We start from the raw sequence: 20,519 nt of genomic DNA on the forward strand, positions 1-20,519 counted from the left end.
CAGGGTGTTTGCCACTACCTCTTAATTATTTCAGTCATGTATAGGCTTAGGATGTGAAGAAAGTATGGTGTAGGAATCATAGGTTCAACTTATACTGGAATCACGTTTTCATGCACAAAGGAATTTAGTAACGATGTCATAGATGGAAAAAGAGCAAAAAGGTAAGTTAACTTAAATGTCCATTCACCAACTGGTGAAATGGATGTGTATACGATTACGCATAAAGATATATACATATTACTGATTTATCAGTACTTCTTCAGAGCGTGGAACAAAGTACTGTCTCCTGGTATAATGCCCCAACACTCCTCATTCTTGCCTCCCCTGCTAGTTTTAGAAGTGCACATGAAACTTGGCTGCTGCGTGTGTTCCTAGCCTTCCTTCTACCTGAAGCTGCTTCTCTGCTATGTGGTAGTCAATGAGGTGCTAACAGAATAGCTTTGTGCAGCTTTCACGGCTCATCTCTTAAAAGACACTGTCCTGTTTTTCCTTTTCTATTATCGTACTTAGGAATAAGGTGGCAGAAGGGCAGGGCAGCCTTCTCTCTTGAAGTGACGGGGACATTGTCACTGGGGATGGTAGAGGAAAGGGTGAGTTTGCTTATTTTTGCATGTGCAAAAATCTACAGTCGCATACGCAGCAGGGTACCTATAAGCCTATTTGTATATTCTTATATCAGCCATGACCACAAAGTTAAAATATGTATTAATTTCACATCCTTTGTTTAAGATTTATTTTTTATTTATTTGAAAGGCAGAGTTACAGAAAGAGGAGGAGAGAAGAGGGAGGGAGGGAGGGAGGGAGGGAGGGAGAGAGAGGGAGGGAGGAAAAGAGAGTTTCCATCTACTGGTTCACTCTCCAAATGGCCACAATGGCCAGGACTGGGGCAGGCCAAAGCTAGGCTCATCCAGGCATCCCATGTGGGTGCAGGGGCCACAGGACTTGGTCCATCTTCCACTGCTTTCCCAGGCACTTTATCAGGGAACTGGACCCAAAGTGGAGCAGCTAGGTCTCGAAACGGCACCCATGTGGGATGCAGGCAGCGCAGGTGAAGGCTTAGCCTGCCACACCACAACATGGGCCCCCTATATATATTTTCATAAAATTTTGCATTGCATTGTGTCCCTTAGCAGAGATTTCTCTCAACAATATTAATGTCTTGGTTATATAAGACAACAACAAGCATCTGATAATCATTGCTTCTTGCTGTAGCATGTTTTTACAAGCTTAAAATCATCATCCTTAATCTTCAAGAGTGAAGATGGGATTCTAAAATCAAAATAGGAAAGGTCTAATAACTGCAGGACTGCATTCTCCAATTACAGAAGCCACTAGCATCTGAAATTTAAGTTTGAATTAATTGGAATTAGGTAAAACAGAAAACTCATTCTTCATTTGCATTAGAACATTTCTGTTTTTAATAATATTTTTATTTATACAAGGTGAACAAATTTCATGTATTTCATATATACAGATTTCAGAGCATAGTGATACTTCCTATCCTACCCTGCCTCCTGTCCATGTTCCTACCCTTACTCCTCCTTCCTTTCTTATTCTTCCTTTTAATTTTTATAATAACATACTTTCAATTTATTTTATATTTACAGCTTAGACCATTTGAAGTGTTCAAAAGTTATGCGTAGCTAGTGGCTTCCATATCAGCACAAGAAACATTTATTGTCATAAAAGATTCTATTAGACTCTGCTATCCAAAACTTCATGGTTTTCTCTAGTCTTGTTTCTCTGGGAATACTGCTTACAAGTTAAGGACAGAGCACCTCATTCCTCAATGCAGTCTCATATTTGACCAGAGACTATCTTTTCGTACAGCAATATCAATAGAAACAACTGTTATCTAATATTTAGGAAGTCTTGACATTAAGTCAGAAATGGCTTTTTTTAAGGCAGTCACATAAACAGTCACAGCCAGATGAGAGAGTTGGAGATGGAGACAGAGACAGAGACTGATCCACCCTTTAGTTTCTGTGAAAATGACTTTAACATAGATGACCACTAACAAAAATTTACTTTACAGCCTGAATGGATAGGATGTTAATAACATTGCTAGCAATTCACACAATACTAAAACTCTGAGATACTGATTTTTTAATTCATTTTTCCAATTAAAGACACCACCATGCACTCTGGAATGCCAGGTGTGCACACTGTTGGGAGATATCAAGCTGAGTAGCTTCAGAATTCTCCAGAACTCAGCAGCCCTGGGAGGTAGTGACCAAGACTTCCTTTAGCTGAACCAAACGTAGCAGAGGGCCTTCTCTCAGACTCCAGGTCTGAGAGCACTTACTTTAGAAAACTTGTAATTATAAATCCTTTTCCTGCCCCTTTGAGATGTACGTATTTTTAAAGCCTCTTGCCAGATTTACAACCCAAGCAGTGTTGTCTTTCTCAAGCACCTGGGGGCCTCTCCGTGGAAATGCAACCATTGAAGAAGATTAGACCCCCCTATTTTCTTTCTTTCTTTCTTTCTTTCTTTCTTTCTTTCTTTCTTTCTTTCTTTCTTTCTTTCTTTCTTTCTTTCTTTCTTTCTTTCTTTCTTTTTGACAGGCAGAGTGGACAGTGAGAGAGAGAGAGACAGAGAGAAAGGTCTTCCTTTTCTGTTGGTTCACCCCGCAATGGCCGCTGCGGCTGGCACACTGTGGCCGGCACACCGCGCTGATCCGAAGCCAGGAGCCAGGTGCTTCTCCTGGTCTCCCAGGTGGATGCAGGACCCAAGCATTTGGGCCATCCTCCACTGCATTCCTGGGCCACAGCAGAGAGCTGGCCTTGAAGAGGGGCAACCGGGACAAAATCCGGCGCCCCGACCGGGACTAGAACACGGAGTGCTGGCTCCGCAGGCGGAGGATTAGCCTAGTGAGTTGTGGCGCCGGCCAAAGACCCTATTTCTTAACCCAGCCTTCTAAAGGGTGGGCGCCTGACTTTGGTAGGCCCTGTAAACAAGGTCTGCCCAGTTTGCATTTCCATGGGAGTGCAGCTGCTTAGTACACACCAACGACCTGAGGTCCTGTTGCCCTGGGTCTTTGCTATGAACTGGGTATCCAGGCTCCATAAGTGCTCTCTTCTGTGGCTGACAGCAGTGTCACATTACAGTCGATTTCTGTCTCCTAACCTTGTCCAGCATGATTTCTCATTAACTAGAGGTGGCTGACTTCAAGACTCTTGGTTTATATGAAACATAAAGTAGGTGATTTCAAACCAAACACCTGAAATAATACTGTTTCCTGCAATAGTAATCTTGTCTGTTACACTTCTGTGCTCTGGTGATCAAGTGAAGACTACTCAGTGTGCTCCCTTGTCCTTCCACCCCTGCCCGAATACTCTTCACTGGCATCTCAGGAAAGTCAAGGCTCTCCTGGGAGTTCAGATCATAACACCTGCCCTGGTCTACTGCCCTGGAAGGATCAGCCCCTGTGACCTGCTTCTCCCCTAACTCCACTGCTGCTTTCTCAACTCTTCAGAAAGTGGATTTTCTTCCTCGTACTCTTCCAAGCACTCCCGTTCTGCTCTCATGAATGATCCTTGCTTTTAATTGAACTGAAAGTAGCTTTTGACCCCAAGCCAACTAAAAGCTTCCCCTAAGCGTGCTATGGCCTCTCCTCAGAGCCCAGCTCCTGTGAGTGGGGAATGATGGCAGAGCTCTCAGTCCTTTCAGGCCACACTCTATCTGTGGCTTTGCATAACGTCACTCAGAAAACTGACTCTCCTCCAGGTGTCAGAGTGCCTCACTCCTGTTGCCGTAAGCGAGTCATATTCCTGATACGTGCTGGACTATGCAATACTTTCTTCTGTGAACCTCCGCTTTCCTGTCTGTAATTGCTGTCCAGTGTTGTGGACAATCATTAGTGTTTTTTGTTTTTTTTTTTTTTTTTTTTTTGACAGGCAGAGTGGACAGTGAGAGAGAGAGACAGAGAGAAAGGTCTTCCTTTTCTGTTGGTTCACCCCTCAATGGCCGCTAAGGCTGGCGCACTGCGGCTGGCACACTGCGGCTGGCGCACCGCACTGATCCGAAACCAGGAGTCAGGTGCTTCTCCTGGTCTCCCATGCGGGTGCAGGGCCCAAGCACTTGGGCCATCCTCCACTGCACTCCCGGGCCACAGCAGAGAGCTGGCCTGGAAGAGGGGCAACCGGGACAGAATCTGGCGCCCCGACTGGGACTAGAACCCGGTGTGCCAGCGCTGCAGGCGGAGGATTAGCCTAGTGAGCCATGGCGCCGGCCATCAATCATTAGTTCTTGATTTCATCTTAGCTAGCTGAGAATGGCATTGTTCTGTCTACTAACATACCAGTTCATTTCTCTCTCTCTCTCTCTCTCTCTCTCTCTCTCACACACACACACACACACACACACACACAGAAAAAGACCCATCTGACTGTGGGATATGTGTTTCGTAGTCAGGGTTGGGTCATCTACTCTTCCCTCTTATCTATTACAACAACTGACAGTCATTTTGTTTCTGGTAAATGCTTGTATTTAAAGTGGCTGGTGAATCCATTTCAGAGCCCTTTAAGTTAACTGTGTAGCCATTATCTTCAATAATAACTTATTCTATAATAGAAAAGAATGACTTTACTTCAATTAAACAGAACATTACCTGCACAGCTTTTTTAGTTAGAAAAGTCTCAATAATATCCTGCCGCCTGGTTTGAGCAGAACTTTGCTCAAAAGAAGTAGTAAGAGGCAGCTCTGAGCATGCTCAGACACCAGCTGACTCGGTCAGGTCACACGTTTAAGACCGGGGGTGGGGGGTGGGGGTTCCCCTCATGAGCATGGTTGACTGCCTTCAGTATCAGCATCTGATGAGGACTTTGACCTTGGGGACCACCCATAGCCTTTCCTGAACAAGGACTGAATAAGGACTCCCTGTCAGCCTTAATGGTTCCCCACCCTCTCCTGTTTCCAGCTGTGGAAGTGACAGCTCTAGGCTCACTCTGATCTTTTGGATTCTTAGAAAAGACCCACAAACACCAGACTGTACCCACTTTTTGGTAGCACCTGCCCCAGAACACATCTTGGCTTCCTTCAGCTGTCCTCCAACGAATCTTCGAACAACAAACCCCTCTTTGCTGCTTTTGCCAAGGTGTCCCAAGATGTCTCCTGGTGCGACACAGAGGCTCCCTTGCAATGGCAGCGAAAGAAGCAGACATTTGCTGTCGCTGGTGCGCTTTCAAGAGCTGAACACTCTTAGATGTGGGCCAATTTCGGTTCTAGAACAGGAACCTAAACTAAGATGTTAGCTCCGTCTTCCTAGGCCCCGCAACCAGGAAAGGGCAACAAGAAAATTCAGAGAGAGTTAGGCTCATGACTCTGTGTTTCCAGGTTTGTGCTGTGCTGAGATGATGTGTCGTGAGCGGCAGTGGTGCCGACACAACTCTGTTCTAGCCACAACTGCTGAAAGCAGGGAGCACAGTAGTTTGACACATTTGACTCTAGAGACACACAAAGTGCATAATCCAGTAGCTTCCATGCACCTATTTCAAATGTGCAGCAATTTACTTAAACATTTATGAGTATGTACCTTATTCATGAAATTACAGCTCATCCTACTGCCTGAGGTCTAAACAAAACTCTAAATGTACAGGAAAGCAGCGCCACAAAAATATGAACATGTTTTATCTTTCTAATCCTTTCCTCCTTTATCTTCATAGGAATATATTGCTTATGAAAGAATTTATATTCTACCTTAGGAATAGGAGAACAGAAAGGACAGGAAAGAAAAGAAGAGGTTGGCAAATGTGAACCTGAGGGGTGTCAAGTCAATGTTTTCTCATGACACAGAGTTATTGTGGACACAACAGAAATTTGCAAAGAAACAGACAAGAATATTTAATCTTTATTCTAATATGAATTTTCATTCTGCTTTATTGCCTTATATTTTATAAATTTTATGTCCCATAATGTCTTAAAATATGAAATGCTTGTATCTTAGAATGAATATCTTTCTTCCATAAAAATACACAAAACATAGCGTGCAATCCTTAGGGTCAAGCAATTGATTATAATGAAAGTGAATCACAAATATGCTATGGGATATATATTTGCCTTTTTGTATTTTTTTCTTTGAGCAAATGATAGCTCTTTTGCCGTTTTTTTCCAAGGCCCCTGACAGGGCAATTAGTAATCTGAACTATCAAATGTGTTTGGAGATAATGGGGCTTGTCAATTCTTGGGTTATAATTGCTTTTCAAGCCCCCCCCCCCCATCACTTACCCAGTGCACTTAATCCTGTTTAAATAGCAACAACATCAAACATGTCTGCGAATCAACTGGCTGGCAGTTTTAAACACTGCATTTCACTGCGTAAGGACTTTTCCCAAATATTGACTTCTGTTTTTCAAGGTTACTGATGATGTGCTCTGGCAGATTAATCATTCTAACCACCTTAACAAAGAAGCTCATTAAAAAGACAAATACATTTATCAAGCAAATCATCAAGCAGATTATATACTTTCCACCCATAATAGATTATAGCTGAATAAATGACTTGGTATTTTGTGATTAAATATGCAGAACCTTTAATATTTTAATACTCAGCTCCTTCATTGCAGAATGGAGATCGACTAATTATAGGCTATAATTAGTATAACACAATGTAGTTATAATCATGTGTGATAAAAATAGGAATAGTGCTTTGAGTATACAACTGCAATAGTATTTTATGTCATGATTAAGTTTCAAATGCAAAGACATTTGAAGTTCAGTGATTGCAAGTTTGACTTAAAATTTCTCCAGAACAACATGTTAGTGTTTATGTCTGGGGTCCAACACCCAGTGCCTGCCTGGGAAGTAAGACTTTGCTTGCGCACAACCACTCACAACCATGCCTTCACTCTTAGGCTGTACTGTAGCTGGAGTGATTGCTTCTTTAGTCAGCCGAATAATACTGCAAGAGCTTGAGAAAGGCTTCAGGGGTTTGCTTTTAACTCTCTTAACTTACAGTCCTACCTCCTGCTAGATTCCTCACCTACCTATCTGGCCCAAATCTGACTTTTGGTAGGAAAAGTTCCCTCTTCTATCTCTGGGTCTTCAAATAATGGACCACAGATAACCTTGAACTGCAGCCCTCTCACAGAAAGAGTATCTCTTAACAATTTTGTAGTTCATAATTTCTGTTTTTTTTTTTTTTTTTTTTTTTTTTTTTTTTGTTTCCAAATAAATATCCAGCTTAATTAGGGCCTCACTAAAATGTATAATGTAGCTAACACACGATCCCAAAAACTTTTTTATCAAACCCCATGGCGCTTTCCTTCCGAATCCCAAAAGTCAGTTTGCTACAGTTTTTTTAAATTTTTGTGATTATTTAATAAACTTTTCTGACTTGAAAGGTAGCTGTCAAAGCAAAGATTGTGCCAGGCACATTTAGGGAGGCAAGGAAGACTTTATTCAATGCAACTGTCCAGGAATTGGGGGGAGCCAGAGGAGAGCTAAGTTTGAGCTCAATTTGGCCAATACAAGAGCAGGCGTGTTCTTTTTTCTTTTTTTGACAGGCAGAGTTAGACAGTGAGAGAGACAGAGAGACAGAGAGAAAGGTCTTCCTTCCATTGGTTTACCCCCCAAATGGCCGCTACGGCTGGCGCGCTGTGCCGATCTGAAGCCAGGAGCCAGGTGCTTCTCCTGGTCTCCCATGCGGGTGCAGGGCCCAAGCACTTGGGCCATCCTCCACTGCCTTCCTGGGCCACAGCAGAGAGCTAGACTGGAAGAGGGGCAACCGGGACAGAATCCGGCGCCCCGACCGGGACTAGAACCTGGTGTGCCTGCGCCGCAAGGCGGAGGATTAGTCTAGTGAGCCGCGGCGCAGGCCAACAGGTGTGTTCTTAACAGTTGATGGCGCAGGGTTAGTGGAGATAGGAGAGGTGTAATAAGCTGACTGTATTCCCAATTGGCTTCAACAAGGAAAGGAAAACTTGGTTGTACCTTTATTATAGGAGATAGTTTTACAACTTGGAGCAAGAACCCACCAAAGATAGGCACCTGGGATATAGGCATCCTGTCTTCCTAATGGTCACACTTCAGAGGGATGGCTGCTGGGCCTTATCACACACAGCAACCCTAGCTAGAACATCTGGCTCTCCACACCAGGTGTTTTTAGAAGACCGCGTGTTTGTAGAACATCACAGGGTTGTCTCAGATCCCAGCTTCGCTTCACAGAGGAAGAAAACAAAGATAGCAGTGACCTGGAGTCAGACCGGCCTGGACTGGACTTGAATTGGTTCTTACACTTACATTTGGTGTAATTTATGCAGTTCAGTGTGTCTGAACTTTAGCTTAATCTACTGTAAAGAAAATAATATGAAAACCTGTTTCCTGGTTGTTGCCAACATTGAAAGAATTTGTGTATAGCTGGACAGCTACTAAAACGTGGGAACACTGTGTTTATCATTTTCGTGCCAAGCATTGTACACCTAAGCCCCAGAAACAAGCCCTCCAACCACATCTGTGTGGGCACTCATCCAAGAGGGCTTTAAACATTTCTACTTTTTGAATCATGCAATTATTAACTTATCTACAAAATTCCCTGGGAATATTTTCATATCCTAGAGAAGCATGGTAAAACCCTGCTAACTTCTTCTTAAATATTTTTCTAAATTAGATGGGAGTGGATAAGAAATCTCTTTCCTGTCACCTTTCAGATATTACCAAATAAATTAACACATTCAGAAGAACAAATTCTAGAAATAATTTCAGCTGGTTTCTTGGAATAAAGATATTCAATAAAATCACAACTGTTATGGTTAGAAATTAATTCTTACTGCCCAGGAAGTTGAGAGTCACAGAGGGCCACTTCCCACAATAACGATCCTCTTCCTTGTGCTGGTTCTGAACAATGGGAGAAATAAAAGTGCAATAGATGGAAAACCAATGCATCAATTTTATCGCTCCAAACTGGAAGACATAAAACAATATTAGCTAATTGGTCGAGCTCCTATTGAGCCTGAACATTATGCTGGTTTAACCCACTTCCCTCTGAAACGTAATAAAGCCACATGAGGTTCTCCCCAAGGCCAAAAGCCAGAACCCAGAGGATCAGAAGACAATCTCCATTCTGCCCACGCATTGGCAGCCTGCAGAAGCAGAGTGGCCGCAGAGAAGCAGGTGCACCTCCTTGGAGGCAAGAAGCAGCCCTACACGTGTACAGGACTTTCTGACAAGTGCTGCTGGAGGAGTCTCTCCACCTGCCCTGTGGGGAGAGAATGGTGCAGTGGACAGGGGCTAGGGCAAGTTCAGAGTAAGCCCCTCCTTAGGAAAATCACCCTGGAGCATTGGGTGACAATGTTGCTTTAACACCGCTCTATTCAAGGACATGACTAAAGGTTTTACCTTTTCCAAAAGGATAAACATGTGTGAAAAAAAATTGTTTTATTCTTGATCATGAAGTTCATTGTTTTTAAAGCCTTTCAACTTTTTTAAGGGTTATTTATTTGCAAGGCAGAGTTACAGAGAGATAGGGAGAGACAGAGAGAGATATTCTATCTGCTGGTTCACTCCCTAAATGGCTACAACAGCCGGAGCTGGGCTGATCTTAAGCCGGGAGCCAGGAGCTTCTTCCTCATCTCCCACATGGGTGCAGGGGCCGAAGGACTTGGGTCATCTACTGCCTTCCCAGGCCACAGCAGAGAGCTGGATCAGAGGTAGAGCAGCAGGGAACCAAACAGGTGCCCATATGGGATGCTAGCACTTCAGGTGACAGCTTACCCACTACGCCGCAGTGCAGGCCTGGAGCATGAACTTCCCATTTGTCTTAGATTTAAAGGGATGTGGAGGGCCAGCTCTGTGGTGTAGTGTGTAAAGCTGCCACCGGCAGTGCCGGCATCCCATATGGGTGCTGGTTCAAGTCCAGGCTGCTCCACTTCTAATCCAGCTCTCTGCTATTGCCTGGGAAAGCAGTAGAAGATGGCCCAAGTCCTTGGGCCCTTGCACCCACGTGGGGGACCTAGAAGAGGCTCCTGGCTTTGGATCAGCACAGCTCTAGCTGATGTGGCTAATTGGGGAGCGAACCAGCAGATGGAAGACCTCTCTCCCACTCTGCCTCTCCTTCTCTCTGTGTAACTCCAACTTTCAAATAAATAAATGAATCTTAAAAAAAAAAAAAGGGGCTGTGGAGACAAATGTGAATTTTTTTATTTTAAATGCTGTGATTCATTTTTATTTTATTGAATACTTTTATTTCCGTATTATTTAATTTTATAGTTATTATTTATGACCACTTATTTTCTAATTTGAGCAATATAAAAATTCCCTTGTATTTAAACAAAAGCATGATTCAGTTGCTAACTTTATTATGTGACATGCTGAATACAGATGTGGTAAATATTGTCATGTCTGGAGCTAGAAAACTAAAATGTTGGAAACAGTGGTCTATAGAACAAAAGCAACTTGTACTCCAATGTGGTTAAGTGTTGTAAGATAACCCCATGAATATCAACCGGAAGACTGAAAACAAGGTGTGAGGTGGTTATGATTGCTGACATTCTTCTGTGAAAGCATGTTTAAGAAAGCCAAACTGACAAAGCACAGACTTGGAAGATCTCGGGTGTTTAGCCAAGACCACCTCTGCTCTCAGGGTCAGTGTACTGTTCTGCATTTTGCTAAACAAAAGGCTCTAAAATTGGTGACCATTCTCAGGGAGGCTCCTGTCGAAGCAGCTGCTCTCAGGTTTCAGTCATTCTGCGTGGTCCAGCCCAAAAGCAGCAACTGTGGCCGTGGCAGACCTTCCAGTGCGGCAGCCTCTTGGTGTGCAGGGGTCTGCACAGCTCCCAAAGACCAGGAAGCTGGGCTTACGGAGATCTGGAGACCATCCCCTGCCCGGCTGTGCCAGAATGAGGGACAGGGAGAGATGTGCCGGCTGCTCCCTCTGGGTTTGCACTGTATTTCATTCTGAAATGAATATTCTTGATATTTTCATTTGCCTGAGCCTCATTGGCTGATCAGACCTGCTTGTCCGTAGAAAGAATTCTAAAGTCAACATTCATTCGTTCAACTAATATTTGTGGAGCTCCTGATGCAGGAGGCTCTGTGAGGCCCTAGGGATTCAGTAATAAATGGGAGCGCCTTTTCCTCTCAAGGAGCCTTAGACTAATGGGGAAGATAATACATAGGCAAAAGGCCACATGCCATCATTAAGGCTGTGATATTCTCAAATAATGTGAGTTCGTAAGAGATGCTGCTAGCCTCCATGCCTTATAGGAGGGACGGGGAAGGCTGGGTAAAGCTATTTGCAAAGAGCAACTGGAATTTATTCTAGGGGCAATGAGGAGGCGAAGATCATCTGTCTTAAAAAATAAAAATATCCTGGATGCAGATGTCTCTGCCAACTTTTTCCTGAGACAGCACTTCCCCACACTTCCAGTGTTAACATCTGCTTAATTTAAAACACGTAAGAGAGCCAAATCCAAACACAGGGAGGCGTAAACGGCACAGGGCCCAGGAGCAGGACCCTGATGGAGAGAACAGTGAGACAGTGGTCACTGCTGGTCCCAGCTGGCAGCTCCTGGTGCTGCACACAAGCAGGTGGCCTCACGTGGCCAGTGGGTCACTCAGGGGCTGCTCCTGATTCTATTCCCTGAGCTCTGTGTGGCTGATGGCCACTGCCACTGCCATGAAATAGGATGCAATGGTGACATCATGCTAGTGCGAAACCCAGCTCAGGTCTGGGATACACTGGATTATGCTGCCTACCTGGTCGTCACCAATTTTCCCACCGGGTCATCCTCAGTCGAGGCCTGCTTCATGGGCTTGTATACAGCACATTCTCACACAGCTCCAGCTGAAATGTACATGCCATACTTGGGGTTAGACGCTGCCCTGGAATTCTAGACAACTTTGAGTTTGTGTTTTGTGGCTGAAGTCAGATGGAACAAAACGGCACGCACTGGGAAGTTGGAGGCTCACTCTCCCATGCTCCTGCCTCTCAGCTACCTGCTTCCTGGACCCCAACAGTGACCATTGCCACCCACCACCCGCTTCAGAGAACATGGGCCTGGGCCCGCACTGGTGAGGCCCTGAGCCCATGGCAGGGTCTGCCCAAGCCTAGAGCTTGTTCCTGTGCCCAAGGGAGATCAGGAGTCACCAGCAGAAGTCGAGAGAAACCCCAGAGGCAAGGCAGCTTCCCTTCTGGATTTTCTTTCTGCTGTGGTTTCCAAAGATTGCATAGACACAGATGGTCCTCCTGAGAGCCCAAGTGCAGGCGTTGTCCAGGAACAGGCCAGGGGACCCCGACATTGATAGGGTCCTGAGTGTCGGCCTCGTGGCTCGCATAACCTTTGATCTGCCTCACTATTAGAAAAGTTACTGTGGTTTTAGATTTTCCGTAGAGTACAGGTCTGCTAGGAATGTTTTCCAGAACACTTACCATTCAAGGGAAAGGCCAAACACAGACTGAAAGGCAGACTTTGGTAGGGGAATGCAGCAGTGAGAAGCCTGGTGTCAGGCTCTTGGTCCTGGCAGAGAAGCAGCACTGAGAGACAGCTCTCTTCTGAAGGGAAGAGGTGAAGGCTGGTGTCTGAAGTTAGGATCTTCTTTCCCTCCCACCCCCTCGGACTCTGCCTCTGTGCTACTGTTCTGCGTTGCAGGAGTGCGTTGCAGGAGTGAGCATATCTAATGCATTTGCATTGAAACAGCTAGTTTTGAGCTCTTTTTCCTTCGGCACGCCACCGAAGACCCTGGTGTCGCCATGGGCCGCCGCCCCGCCCGGTGTTACCGGTATTGTAAGAACAAGCCGTACCCTAAGTCTCGCTTCTGCCGAGGTGTCCCTGATGCCAAGATCCGTATCTTTGATCTGGGCCGGAAGAAGGCAAAAGTGGATGAGTTTCCACTGTGTGGCCACATGGTGTCGGACGAATATGAGCAGCTCTCTTCTGAAGCCCTGGAGGCTGCCCGTATTTGTGCCAACAAATACATGGTAAAAAGCTGTGGCAAAGATGGCTTTCATATCCGAGTGCGGCTCCACCCCTTCCATGTCATCCGAATCAACAAGATGTTGTCCTGTGCTGGTGCTGACAGGCTGCAGACAGGTATGCGGGGTGCTTTTGGAAAGCCCCAAGGCACAGTAGCCAGAGTTCACATTGGCCAAGTCATCATGTCCATCCGCACCAAGCTGCAGAACAAGGAACATGTGGTTGAGGCCCTACGCAGGGCCAAGTTCAAGTTCCCTGGCCGCCAGAAGATCCACATCTCAAAGAAGTGGGGCTTTACCAAGTTTAACGCGGATGAATTTGAAGACATGGTGGCGGAGAAGCGGCTCATCCCGGACGGCTGCGGGGTCAAGTACATCCCCAATCGTGGCCCCCTGGACAAGTGGCGGGCCCTCCACTCATGAGCCTCACTCTCCTGTGCTCTGTAATCATTGATAATAAAGCCTGGTTCCTATCAAAAAAAAAAAAAAAAAAAAAAAAAAAAAAAAGAAACAGCTAGTTTTGAGATACACTGGGTTAATGTTTTTTTTAAAAACTGGAGGCTTTTTTTTCCCCAATCAGTGTTTGTGATTTTATCTGTGGGAATACTTGGGAGAAGTAAAAGGGGTGTTCACAAGAGGAAGACACAACTGGCAACAAAGTTATCAATTAGGATTAATTGCAGTTTTTACAAGAGCTGGTTGCCAGAAGGTGAAGAAGTCTTTAAAGTGTTTTATCAGTTGGTTGATTCTGTGTGAAGGGATTTGCTACTGAAGAAATGCAATGAGGCATCTGTAGATGTGGAATTCAGAAACCAGAGTGGACTCTACCCCATAAGTAGAATCAACTGAACCACTGAAGATTGCACTGATGGTGAGTCTAGACATATGGATAAGAAGAAAAAAAGCTTAATTTGAAAATGCTGCATCACATAAACAAGACCAGCCCAGCTCTTAAAAGAATAGTATAAATTACTTTGGTGTTTCATGAAACAAAATATAGACCCTGTGGCCTAAATAAATTAAGACAAACCGTTTATACTGAATCAAAATTCAATGAGTTTCCTTTGACTTGTAATAAAAATTACATTTTAAAGTTAATTTGTTGAGAACATGTAGAAATGGTTGTTTCTGACCTTTTGTGGACATTTATAAATAATGAGCTTAGGCTGTGGCCATAAACATCAGAAACTCAGGTTTCTTCATTTTGCCGTTTGTCTCCTGAGCAAAGAGTGCTGTAAGCAGCAACTCCTGGCTCCCAGAAGGGCTTGAGGAAGCCCTGAGCCCCTGGAAGGACTTTAATGAGACGGAATTGTGTGCTGTCCTCAGTGCAGTGTGCTCGCTCGCAGGAGCAGCGCAGGTGGGAGACAGCAGGGTGAGCACAGTGCACACAGCCAGATGTAAGTGTGGGCTGAGTTTCAGGTTTGGCTGGAGTGGTCAGCCTCAGGAGGACAGGTTCTCCTTTCTGGGACGGATCACTTTCGCTGAGCTGCTTTGTAATCTGAGGATGTTTTGCCTAATTTATTATATACAGAGTATAATTTTGTAATCTTAATGATTGCAACGTTAAGAATCATTATCAAGTGCCTATTTGTGGCAGGCATGGAAGGTTCTGGAGCTGCATGTCAGACACTGTCGTTGCTCTCTGAACAGGAACATGGACATGACATCCCTTTAGGGAAGAAATTATAAACATGTATGCAGTTTAAAAAAAAAAGAGGAAGAAGAATTTGGGATGATATTAAGAAACCTAAAAATAACAGGAAAGGTTTTCTGTCTGTAGCAAAGAGCAGGAGTTTCAATGAAGAACTTGTAAAAGAAAAAGAAAGTCAGTACGAGTAATAGCAATAAGCCCAGACTTGTTAATGTACTTACTTGGAAAAACAATGTTCCCTTTGCTTATAAGAGAGAAGAATATTAGGCCCAGTATAAAATCGTAGAAATATAAAAGCAAGATTTGTATACATATTATATACAAATACACAAGATAGGTAACATTTCTAATTTGCTTTAGCAAATATAGTGCAGAGCTATAATTTAAACTATCTACTTTTTCAAGATGCAGTGCAAGCAGACCTCACACATACTGCTGAGTGCCTGTGTGCTCACGCGTCGTGCTTGGCACCGAGAGGAATGAAGCCAGCTCACAGGTGACTCCAGGGGAAGGGTGGGACCCAGACGGGTGCTGGGTGTGAGGATGGAGCGGGAGTGGCTTCACTCTCAGTTTTTGGAGATGTTGTTTCCAATCACACTTGTTTTTACCAAACTAGTTTGTTGAAAATAACATTGTCCCCCCTCATTGCCTCAAGACTAGTTGTATTGGTTTACACAGATAATTTATAAAGCTCATTTACTTCTCTAATAGTGTTGTAAAGTTTGCTAAGTAGCTGTACTTAGTGAATGGGATGATTGATTGTATAGGGTGGGACAATTTTCTCAACTTAAAGAATGTCCCAGACTAAAACAGACCATCTCCCCATAACCCACTGCCAAAAAACCTTAACTGGTTTATTCTAAAAACTGGCATGATTATAAAAAGAAGTTAATTTGGATTTTTGTTTTATTTTATAATAAGATTTTATTTTTTAAATTGCCTTGAAGCCTCTCTCTAGTAGTGAAAAATAAACCACAAATCATACTTTCCATTTGGAATAGTTCGCAACCCCTGGGAAAAAATCAATACATCAAAATTAAATCTCAAAACTGCATCAACAGTGTCTCTGAGGTCAGGTATTCTAATAGTCTCTGAGTGGAAACCAAATTATGGAGTTATTATAGGAGGACAACGTAATTATTTTACCACCTTTTACTTTATAGAGTACAACCAAAATGAATTAAATCTGATATAAGGATTCAATTAGAAGTAAAAGTGTGTTTATGTCATCTTTATACCATAGAACATCATGATTTCACATGAGCATTGGTTTTAACTTATAGACGCTGCAATAAAGCATGGATATTTTGAAGTTTTAGCAAAATGGAGAAATTAAAGAAAATAATATTATTGGATTTAAGCAGTTAACCTCTCTAGAGTCACACCAGCTCATTATAGACATCAAGTTATTATTTAGGAGGATGGGAGACCTGGAAGAAATGTTCAAATGCAAAGAATCCAATCCATCGTTTTAAAGAAAATGAGCATCCTAATTGTGAGAGGGCCGACGTGAGTCCCAATTTCATTTTGAACTTTGCTCACAGATGTCCTTTTCCTCCATCCTGCATTTCCTGACACACTGTTCTCCGAAGCTGGGGCTTCATCCCCTGGTGAATTTTAACACATGTGATGCCTATCCGTTCTGTGAGAGCAGGAGTTGAGATCTGATGTGCTCCTGGGTGCATTCTCCTTTGTAAGGCTAAGGGGGTCTCAAAGCAGGTAGGTGGATTTGGAGAATGAGGACAGAAGAGCCCCCACTCCCGCCCCCTCCCCCACCTCCCGCCCAAGCTGCTCTACATCATAACACAAAAAAGACCATGATTTTGGCACAACTAATTCTTTGAAGATCATCTTGCCTTTTGGGAAAAGGGTTTCTTTTTCCTTAATGTGGTGCGTCAGAGATTAATATGCAAATCCCTAATGTCCATTCTCCATTCTTAACTCAAGTGCAGCATCATTTAAACTTACCAGACACCTGTGTACTTAGCTGGAGAATGTGTTTGCCTATCCACCAGCCAGCATGGTGTGTCCATTAACTTTTGCCCAGTAGACTCTGAGTGTGCAAGAGGGGTGTGGGTTGAGTCGCAAGAGGAAGAAACTTTTTCTCCATGATTCATCACACTGACTGAACTGTGGTCACCATTAGAGCAAACTGGCTTAGACTTGGAAGAGAAAGACAAGACTTCATATGATGGTGGAATTAAAAACAAATAAACAAAAAGAGATGGGATGAAAATTCCAGGAAAATCCATGGAGGTTATGCCCTGGCTGCTACCAGGTCAGACATTTAAGTAAAAGCAGAATAAACTTTCAGTCTGTTGCTCCCCGTCTTCATAGGGGAACGACACTAAACCCTGCCTAGGCTTCATATCCGAGTCACGGCACCATTATGTCGCTCCCCATCTTCGTGGAGGAACGACACAGGACCCTGCGTTGTTCTTCTGTCTGCTCGGCCCTCCCCGGGTTTGCTGCTGGTTCTTCCCAGGTTGGCTACCAGCCCTTCCACCTCCATGGAGGTGGCCGGCTCTCTCGGGGGCTGCACAGGTGTTCCCCTTAGATGTTCCCCTTAGATGTTCCTGGTGCATGTTGTCTCTCTCCTCCTTTATAGTCCTCCTCCGCCAATCCTAACTCGGCTGCCCACACGCCGAGTACGCTGCTCTCCTCCAATCAGGAGCAGGATCAGCTCCTGGAGGTCATCACTCAAGTTGGCAAGAGGCAGCTGCGTAGAAGCTGTTTTCTTCTCTCCCAGCGCCATATTGTGGGAGAGCAGATGCATAGAATAAGTCTTAATTCCAGTAACTTAGTCTAGTCCGGGTTGCTCCCCACAGATCCCCCTTTCTTTTTATTTTTGGCGTTGATACGCACCTGTCTTCGGTGCCCCGCGGCACACACTCTGCTCTGCTTGCTAGAGTTGCCCACAGGTGCTTACAAGTCCTATCAATCAGGCAAACCGAATCCGGGTCCTCTCTTCGCCATGTTGTGAGGAGGTTTTTAGGCACTGATGCATGCCTGTGTTCGGTGCCCTGCAGCGCATGCTCTGTTCTGCTAGAACTGCTTGCAGGTGCTTACAAGCCCTATCAGGCAAACCGAATCCAAGCCTTCTCATTGCTGTATTGTGGGGTGACTTATTGGTGTTGATAACGTGCCTGTCTTCGGTGTCCTGCAGCTCATACTCTGGTCGAGCTGCCTGCTGGTGCTTACCGCCTTACTAATCAGGCAGACCGAATCCAAGCCTTCTCATTGCGGTATTGTGGGGAGACTTATTGATGTTAATTCGTGCCTGTCTTCGGTGACCTGCGGTGCATAAGCTGCTAGCCGCCCGCAGGTGCTCACCACCTCCCTAATCAGGCAGACCGAATCCAAGCTCTCTCATTGCTGTGTTGTGGGGAGGCCTTATTTTTCTCTATTTCTCTATCTCCGGGCATTCCTATTTCTCCTATTTTACTTCTATCTACCAGCATTCCTATTTCTCTCATTTTACTTCTAAATTTCTGTTTCTCTTATCCCTGTGGCTTCCCGGCGCCCGCCCCGAGGCTGCTTCTCGGCGGCTTCCCGGCTCTGAGCCGCTTCAGCCCGCGCTTCTCTCATCTGCGCGGCTTCCCGGCTTCGCGGGCGCACTCCGCGGTCTCCGCACCCCTTCGCGTCCGCACCACGGCCTCGCGCTAGCCCCGGGTTCCCTATCTACTTGTGCCCACGCGCTCTCTCTGCACGCGGTGTCTTCCACGAGTCACACAGCACAGCTCACATTTCCGCCACCACCGGTATTCAGTCCAAGTTCCCCGGACTAACCTGGCGAATTCCAACCTGGCGGCCCACGTCTCTGCCTCTGGTTCCAGATTTTCGCCTTTTGCTCCCCGGGCTGACTTGAAGAAACCAAGGTGGCTTCCGTCTCCGCCTCAGCCTGCACTCGCGGCTTCATCCTCCCTAACATTTTTCTCTACCCGGTATGTTTCCCTAAGTTTTCTTCCAACAATATTCCTCCCTCATTTCTCCTGGCCTCTCCCCACAGTCCGTATCCAAGTCTGTTTCTTATAGGTTTCACTTTCACTTTCAACCTGCAGTCCGTATCTGAGTCTAAGTTTCTTCTTGCTTTCACTTTAAATCCTAACTTTTTTCCCACAGTCCGTATCCGAGTCTATGCCTAGGCTTTCAATAGCTTCTTCCGGCACCTTTTCCGTCCTGCTTTCCCCTAGGCTCTTCTAGTCTCTCTCTCCAGTATTTTCCTGCTTCTTCCCTCCTAGGTTTCCTATCCGAGTCACGGCACCATTATGTCGCTCCCCCTCTTCATGGAGGAACGACACTAAACCCTGCCTAGGCTTCATATCCGAGTCACGGCATCATTATGTCACTCCCCGTCTTTGTGGAGAAACGACACAGGACCCTGCGCTGTTCTTTCGTCTTCTCGGCCCTCCCCGGGTTTGCTGCTGGTTCTTCCCGGGTTGGCTACTGTCCCTTCCACCTCCATGGAAGGGCGGTTCCCCCTGCCACATTCCCCACTTCCGCGGGGGAGCAGCACACCGCCGGCCGGCTCTCTCGGGGGCTGCACAGGTGTTCCCCTTAGATGTTCCCCTTAGATGTTCCTGGTGCATGTTGTCTCTCTCCTCCTTTATAGTCCTCCTCCGCCAATCCTAACTCGGCTGCCCACACGCCGAGTACGCTGCTCTCCTCCAATCAGGAGCAGGATCAGCTCCTGGAGGTCATCACTCAAGTTGGCAAGAGGCAGCTGTGTAGAAGCTGTTTTCTCCTCTCCCAGCGCCATATTGTGGGAGAGCAGATGCATAGAATAAGTCTTAATTCCAGTAACAGTCTAGTCCGAGTTGCTCCCCACACAGTCTTACTTAAGCCAATGTTTAATGCTTTCTGATAAAGACTTCCAACTCTTAAAGAGGTTTGTAATTTGCAAGCTATGCAAAAATTAATATTCTCTATATATCCTAGGGAGAAAGAACTCTGTGTGTTTTCTCTAGGATTCAACTACAAAGTAAATAATTACAGTACAGCAAAAATCTATAGATGGGAAATCCTGTAGGACCACAGAGGGAAGCTTTAATTCATCATGTGGCAGGAATTTGAATAACACCTCCACAAGACACATCTTAGAATTTTCTTCCCACCTGTTACCTATCTTAGGGTTTTCCTTCAAAGTTTCTAGATTCTTTGTTCTGGACAGTGAATTCCAAGATGCTATGGGACACTGATTTTTGCTTATTGACTTTTTACTCGATACATAGACACTAGTAATCACCAGCCATCTGTTCCTCTAGGGTATTGGATTTTGAAATCTGGACTGCACTTGAAGTGGCCATTGCTTTGTTTCTATACTTTGTTCTGCCTTGATATTCCTCCATTCACGTTTTCTATTTCAGAGTGTTGGATCTGGAAGATAGAAATTTATGCTCTATCTATGGTATCTGTAAAATTACATTTTGCTGAAGCTGTTCATAAAGTTGATACTTTTTTATTTTACTATACCACCACCATTATTGACACATGTCCTTTCAAATATTCAAACCCCCAGCAGTTTCCTTTTTTTTAAATTTTAAGAGCAGGCTGGCGCCATGGCTCACTAGGCTAATCCTCCGCCTTGCGGCGCCAGCACACGGGGTTCTAGTCCCGGTTAGGGCATTGGATTCTGTCCCGGTTGCCTCTCTTCCAGGCCAGCTCTCTGCTGTGGCCAGGGAATGCAGTGGAGGATGGCCCAAGTGCTTGGGCCCTGCACCCCATGGGAGACCAGGAGAAGTACCTGGCTCCTGCCTTCGGATCAGCGCAATGAGCTGGCCGCAGCTGCCATTGGAGGGTGAACCAGCGGCAAAGGAAGACCTTTCTCTCTGTCTCTCTCTCTCACTGTCCACTCTGCCTGTCAAGAAAAAAAAAAATTTAAGAGCAGAGTTATGGACAAATTTAGTACTGTGGTGTAGACATTACATAAGCCTGTATGCATTAATCTATTTCTAACTTTG

The 20,519-nt window shown here is 45.0% G+C and overlaps 1 protein-coding gene across 1 annotated transcript; it reads left to right on the top strand.

Annotated features, from left to right (window-relative positions):
- Window positions 1–12,628: 12,628 nt before the first annotated feature.
- LOC149122468 (large ribosomal subunit protein uL16) lies at window positions 12,629–13,419 on the top strand. Its single transcript, XM_089312008.1, has one exon. It carries the CDS (start codon window positions 12,687–12,689, stop codon window positions 13,329–13,331), a length of 645 nt encoding a protein of 214 aa, XP_089168134.1. The 5' UTR covers window positions 12,629–12,686; the 3' UTR covers window positions 13,332–13,419.
- Window positions 13,420–20,519: the final 7,100 nt, after the last annotated feature.

Source organism: Oryctolagus cuniculus, chromosome 13 (assembly GCF_051225735.1).
Source record: "Oryctolagus cuniculus isolate XC-2025 breed Fujian yellow rabbit chromosome 13, ASM5122573v1, whole genome shotgun sequence".
NCBI classification, from domain to species: domain Eukaryota; kingdom Metazoa; phylum Chordata; class Mammalia; order Lagomorpha; family Leporidae; genus Oryctolagus; species Oryctolagus cuniculus.

What these genes read in the sequence shown, in the direction of transcription:
- LOC149122468 (XM_089312008.1), top strand. Translation starts at nt 12,687, where the DNA reads ATGGGCCGCCGCCCCGCCCGGTGTTACCGGTATTGTAAGAACAAGCCG.